Source organism: Galeopterus variegatus, unplaced genomic scaffold, assembly GCF_000696425.1.
Source record: "Galeopterus variegatus unplaced genomic scaffold, G_variegatus-3.0.2 Scaffold6516, whole genome shotgun sequence".
Classification (NCBI taxonomy): Eukaryota; Metazoa; Chordata; class Mammalia; order Dermoptera; family Cynocephalidae; genus Galeopterus; species Galeopterus variegatus.
This window is the reverse complement of record NW_007732627.1, coordinates 96,938-103,867: the sequence shown is the minus strand read 5'-3', so window position 1 is coordinate 103,867 and position 6,930 is coordinate 96,938. Positions and strand designations below refer to the sequence as shown.

The following is a 6,930-nucleotide window of genomic DNA, read 5'->3' as shown; positions in this document are numbered from 1 at the left end:
TTTTTTTTTTTTTTTTTTTTTTTTGTCTTTTGTCTTTTTTCCGTGTCCAGCAACGGATCGCAACCCTCAGTGTTGCCCCCGTACCGGACCGGGGACCGGCAACGGGATTGCAAGCCTCGGTGTTGCTCCCATGCCTCGCTCAGCCAGTGAGTGGGAGCCGGTCTGCACGTGGGATCCGAACCCTCGGACGGGAGCGCTGCCGCGCTTCCCAAGCGGCGCACTATCCAGTGCGCCACCGGGCCGGCCCTTCCCACAATCTTTTAATAATTTATTGTGATCTTTAGAAATATGAAAATGTTTCTAGCCTTGGTTAAATCTCAGTTATAAAGAGAAAAGATGGAATTTACTTTTTATCATGTACTATTTATTGAACAGCTACAGAACAAAGAAAGAAGAAAACACAGACAGCTTACCTCCTAGTTAAAGTCTTTCTTAGTCTGGAAATAAATGTGAAACAGTGAGGTAATCAGTACTTTCCCCTGACCCATACACTATTGTTCTTGAAAGACTGGAAATTATGAGGGCCATTTTGGGAACATTTAACCCTGCACTATATGCTTGATTGCTTTGACCCATTAATTTTCTGTGGCACAGGTCAGTGGCGAGCTCCAAAGTAGCTCCAAACTCACTGAGCTGAATTTCAGAGCAGGAAACATTAGAAATGAAAAGTATAAGATGATTGAATCAGGTGAATTAATATTCAGGGAGTAAAAACCAAGTGTGATTAACAACTTGGAAATGAGATGGAGGAACCTTTACTAATTGAAGTTGAAATTTTTGCAGGCTTTGTTTCAGGCTGGTGAACTTAAATGGGGGACAGACGAAGAAAAGTTTATCACCATCTTTGGAACACGAAGTGTGTCTCATTTGAGAAGGGGTAAGTGTAAAAAAATCTATATGGGATAGATCCTTTGGTAAATTTTGAATGTACATGAGCCAGTATGCCAGAATCCCTGCTGCACAGCAGTCACTGAATGAATGAATCAGTTTTTGTATTTTTTCCTTTTTGTGACCTGGAGAAACCTAATTCTCTTTGCCACTGTTGTAGCTTTTACCAAACCAGAGATCCTTAGTTTGTCCTTCACTATCAGGGTGGTGAGGAAAGTCAGGCCTCTAGATTGCTACTCTCATGGTCACAAATTGCTGAGTAGAGGAGTATTTCCTCTTGGACATTGGTACCCAAGACCTTCACTCTGTATATTCATCAGTACTTGTGTTATCAGTTGGGAATAAGCACAGTGGCAAGTGACAGAAAACCCTAATAGCAGCTTTTAAAATTGGGCTTTATTTCTGTAGGTAGGACTCCATGATTGATGTGGAAGAACTTGGGATCTTTCTGATTTTCCAGGTCCACTGTCCTTAGTGTTTTGGTTTTCTTTCTGATGTTCATTACCTCATCATCACAGATGGCTGCCATAGCTCCAAACATAACCATTTTCACAGCAGGAAGAAAAGAAGGGGGTAAACTGGTTATATCTGTCTATCACTTTATATAAGGAAAGAAAGATTTCTCTGAATTGCCTTCAGCAGATATACCTGTAGGTCTCATTGGTTATAATTAGCATGGGGGGGGGGGCTGGGAAATCAGTGAGCAAAGAATGCTTGTAATCCATTGCTTCAGGCTTGGCACACCAAGGCTCTGAACACAGAGTTTTATCAGCAAAAAAGAAGCAGGAGTAGTTCAGTAGGACAACACCTGATCAGAGTAAATGTCTTCTTTCTGAAAAGAGTGATCCACATGTGTTTAAGAAGTCATTTTCATTTTTTCTAGTGTTTGACAAATACATGACTATATCAGGATTTCAAATTGAGGAAACCATTGACCGGGAGACTTCTGGTAATTTGGAGCAGCTACTCCTTGCTGTTGGTAGGTAATTTTACAATGTGTGTAATATTTATGGTAATAAAAGCTGAAGTATTTTATTCAATTGAGACTATATCTGAAAATAACCCTTTTTTTAATGTAAAGAGCTTGACGTGTTATTTTGGTGAAACAAAATCCTAATTATTATTTTTTTTAAAGATGACAGGTAAGGGGATCTTAACCCTTGACTTGGTGTTGTCAGCACCACACTCTCCCAAGTGATCTAATCAGCCATCCTTATATAGGGATCCGAACCTGTGGCCTTGGTGTCATCAGCACCACACTCTCCCAAGTGATCTAATCAGCCATCCTTATATAGGGATCCGAACCTGTGGCCTTGGTGTCATCAGCACCACACTCTCCCAAGTGATCTAATCAGCCATCCTTATATAGGGATCCGAACCTGTGGCCTTGGTGTCATCAGCACCACACTCTCCCAAGTGAGCCACAGGCGAGCCCCGCCCCACTTTTTTTTCCTCTAAATTTCAATTCAGAAGTTTGAGTTGGAACTACATGATTACCTGGTTAGTTCATCTAATCCTATGAAAATGATAAAAATTGTATAAAAATCTGAAGCTGCATGAAAAATATTACTATTTCATTATGAACCTGAAATGATGTTTATAAGTCTGTGATGAACATCGCAGACTTATAAACATTATTTCTGATATCTGCAAAATTTTAGATATTTTTGAATGCTGCCCTCATAGCTTTGAGGCAGACTGAGAAATCATCATCTGGCTTAGAAAAAGAGTATCTTTGATGTAATGGAAGATTGTGATGATGGTTGTTTTCAGATTAAATATCTTGGACTTTTATTTTACCTAAATACTCAGAATATCTGGAAAAATTGGAGGACTGAGTTTATGCAGTTGATTGTAGTATTATATACATTCTTGAGATCCAGGGAGAATATAGTTTGTGAGTTCCCGGTGGTCCTAGTTTTCATGTGGGTCTGGAGAGAGCCTGTGTCTTCTCTTTGTTGCAAGTATTTGGCGTTGAACTCAACCTTTTGTGCTCTCTGTCTTCTGGAGGATAAGCTAAAGATGTGCATGAACCAGCACTAAAAGTAACCTTTCATTTGAGTACACAGTTAATTAACTTTTACTAGAAAACTTTTAGACAGCTCCTTCATAATTGGAATACATATAAAAATTGTGACATTTTTACTTACTGGTGTTGTTTTTCTTAAACATTGGAAATGGGAGAATTCAAAAAAACTCACAGTTCAAGGATTGTTATTTTGCTATATTAAGGAATTTTCATATGATAGGTTTTCTGAAGCTAAGCAGACTGAAGTCTGAGCAGCCTTAACCTACTTTAGACATGTACATGCACAGAGAAGACATACTTTTCTGATACCAGTTTATCTGAGTGTTTGTAATGAAATGGTAAGTCTCAGGCTACTCTATGTGAATCATGGTTATTAAATAGTATGGAGAGTGTACAGGAAGATAGTCCAAGATTTTTCAAAGATTAGATAAAGTAGTAATCTTGTATTATTTGCTTGAATGTCTCAGAATGAAAACTTCCATGATGTTTGTATAGTTTATTGGTGAAGAAGAAGGTTGTGGCATGATAACAACCCAGGGTGCCAAAACTACTACATCCAAAAAGTGCTCATATAACAAAGGAGCATAGAAAAACTTGCACCCTTTTCTGCATGCCTTTCTATTCAGAACTCAGAACTCGAAGGAAAGCCCAAGTCACTAAGAAAATACTTGGTGAGTGAGGAAATCAGATCAGCTTGCAAATAAGCAACCTATGTTGTAAAAGTAGAGTTGTAAGCAAGAGGCAACACTTGAGTTTTAATTACTTAATCCTTTTCATATCAGAATAGTATCTGACCGTTGTATTACTTATTTCCTTAGTGAAATCTATTCGAAGTATACCTGCCTACCTTGCAGAGACCCTCTACTATGCTATGAAGGTAAGTGGGTACCTTGACTCTTCTATCTAATACATTTATTTTTCTAATATCTTTCTCTATCTCCTATTATGTTTTAGATGATAGTCCTTGGGAATTTTTCTCTTCTTAAAATATGTAGCCCAGTTTTACTAAATCATTTTACTTTATTGAAGGACCCCAGCTCAGGGGTGTATAATGCTGTATTTGAAGTTTTTAAATAATGTGCCTCTCTTTCTTTTTTAAAGGGAGCTGGGACAGATGATCATACACTCATCAGAGTCATGGTGTCCAGGAGTGAGATTGATCTGTTTAACATTAGGAAGGAGTTCAGGAAGAATTTTGCCACCTCTCTTTATTCCATGATTAAGGTAGTAGAATCATTCTTTAAATTATGTTTAGAAATCTGAAGCAGACCAATATATAGCATGGATGGGAAAACCCAATTCTTGTGTTAAATTTAAAATTTTAGTGGTTTGATTAGAGCTGTGAGTTTTAAAGCTTGGCATAATGTTTCCTGAAGTAGAGATGATGACTCCCAAGTGAAAGTTTGGATATTGGTGTGGCTGAGGCTCTTGGCAAACTTTAGAAGCATTATGTAGTAGTGGTGACAGATGACTCAACAAATCCAATCCTTTGCCCATGATAAGAATGTGTTCTTTCTTTTCCAGCTGTCACTATTAGTTCCTCCTTTCCTTCCTATCAGTGTTTCCTTTCTTTATTGTCAGTTATCACCTTTTCTCTGGTTTTGGTTCATAGTTCTGGAAAGAACCAACCTAGGTATAACTATCACTTTCATTCTTTTAAAATCAAGGCTCTCTACAGCCTGTAATTAAATTTGGCTTAGGTTTTTTTGACCTTTTCTTTTTAGAATAAAGGTTAATGTGGGCCATGTGCAAGGCAGGATGTCAGTTGAGCAAAAGCTTTTAGTGTTGTGTGTGGGTGGTGTGGCTGGGCTGAAGAGCACTAGTGAGTTTACCCGTGCTCTTGTAGCTCGAGACAGTAATTTATCATGCCACGACAGCCAGGCAGCCCCAGTAGTGCGCCCTCTAGCTGGATATATACTATGTGACAGAAACTAGAAATTATATTTTAATGTAATTGTAAAATTTTCCCTGTTCTTTATGTTACTGGAGGGAAGAGGCATACTTCACTGTCTTTGAGAAAACTGTGCCTTTAAGGGGTAAAATTAGAAAGTTAAACATAAGTTACATTGGTAAGAAACTCCCTTTATACCATTCCTGATGTGAAAGTCACACATAGAAAGATTACCCACTTGGGAGACAAGTCATAGGAATAAAATTTGTTGCCAGATTTTTCTTAGTTTTTAAAAAATTTTCCGTGTCTTCTGTGAGTCATGGAAGTTAATGGAGTCAATCTGGGTTTCAGAGTGATACATCTGGGGACTATAAGAAAGCCCTCCTGCTGCTCTGTGGAGGAGACGACGATTAATGGCCATCTGGAGAGAGACCCCTGCTCCGTGCCTGCCACAGCTGCCACTACCTTCCTTCAGCACATCTAGCTGCACTTTTTATATGCCAGTGCTCGACATATTGCCTTATTCACATGAGCATGCTAGTGACCAAACATATGTGTCATAGAAGAAAATAGCGGTGCTTCTTTCTGATCTTCCTCTCTGACTGTTGTAGCACTGAAGTGTACTTATGTTACTAAGTCTAGTGGCTGGGTCATTTATATTTTCCTTTAAGAGGTCAGATTGCTTGTAGCCTTTTTTAAAAACTTCATTTATATTAAACGGATAACCATATTACCTTAATAGAACCTTTGCCTTGAATTTTTGAACTCCTGGAAGTGTTGTTAATCAAGTTTTCTCCTAAATTAAACCTGCAAAATTACAATGGTTGTATTCAAATGAGTAATGAGAAATAAACATTTCCTTCCCCCTGAATTGTATGTGTTTAAAAAGTTTATTTATTTAACAATGACATCCTTTTTCAAGCCAGTCAGTTGACAGTGATGTTATTACTGGGTGATAAGAAATTCAGTACCACAAACTGTGAATTTCCTTGTAGTATGGAATGAGGGAGAGGTTGAAAGGGTGTCTGATATTTGCAGCATGTTTATTTGGGCATCAGTTAAGGCAGTGCATGTGATGCTAGCTTCTTAGTAGAAAAACTAATTTTAAAACTTAACCTAAAAATTCACAGTACAGTCATGCCTCGTTATTCATGGAGGTCAACTGTACTCTGAATTTTTAGGTTACCTCCCATGTACCAAAATCTGCTGATGATCAAGTCCCTGATAAAGAATGGTGTAGTATTTGCATATAACCTACGCATATCCTCCCATGTACTTTAAATCATCTCTAGATTACTTATAATACCAAATACAATGTAAATACAATACAATGTAAATGCTATATAAATAGTTGTATTGTTTCAGGAATGATGACAAGAGAAGTGTGTACATGTTCAGTACAGTTTTTTCTCCTAAATATTATTGATCAGCAGTTGGTTGAATCCATGGATACAGAACCTGTGGATAGAGAGGGCTGACTGTACTACCTTTTTCTTTTCTATTATTAACTTGTTTTTCATATTTACCATCTGCCACCTTCTTTTAGATTAAAAAGCAGGCAAAATTTTTTAGAAAGGAGCAGTTTCTTTATCTTTTAATATTTACCTTTTGGTTTTTTGCTTTCAAACTGCTCTTCAGTTGGTGTCATTTTTTTCTTTTGTACTTACACCCTTATAGATGAATTTTATAAAGGGAAGTGATTGCCATTAATAAAAAGACATTTTTAATAAAATGGGCTACTATCCCTTTGGAAACTTTTAAATAGTGATAACGTTCTCTTTACAACCTTCAGTGCTCATCAGAATAACCAGGGGCACCTTAAAAATTGTGTGTGTGTACATATGATGTTAGATTTTTTTTCCCAAAAGTTCCAGGGCTCCACTGGCAATTTTGATGCAGCGCCAAGTTGAGAATTGGTTACCTGTACTTATCACATAAAAGAGGATGTATTTCAAAGAGTTCTGTTTTGTTTTGCTTTTTAATAGCTCACTGGCTTTAAAGATAAGCATTGGATTATTTGTCATGCTTCAAAAGAAATGAACTAATGAGCTTTAACATTCGCTATATTTAACCAGTTCGAGACCCTTTGCCCAGCTCTTCCTGCAATGTGATATCAGGTAAG

At 37.6% G+C, this 6,930-nt stretch overlaps 1 protein-coding gene across 1 annotated transcript in view; it reads left to right on the top strand.

The window, feature by feature from the left end:
• Positions 1-5,679, top strand: part of ANXA5 (annexin A5) — a 19,467-nt gene extending 13,788 nt beyond the window's left edge. Inside the window, exons 7-11 of the mRNA XM_008590967.1 lie at positions 784-877; positions 1,772-1,867; positions 3,736-3,794; positions 4,019-4,141; positions 5,160-5,679. Coding sequence (XP_008589189.1) covers positions 784-877; positions 1,772-1,867; positions 3,736-3,794; positions 4,019-4,141; positions 5,160-5,222 — 435 coding nt within the window. The 3' untranslated portion in view covers positions 5,223-5,679. The remainder of the gene's footprint in view (positions 1-783; positions 878-1,771; positions 1,868-3,735; positions 3,795-4,018; positions 4,142-5,159) is intronic.
• Positions 5,680-6,930: the final 1,251 nt, after the last annotated feature.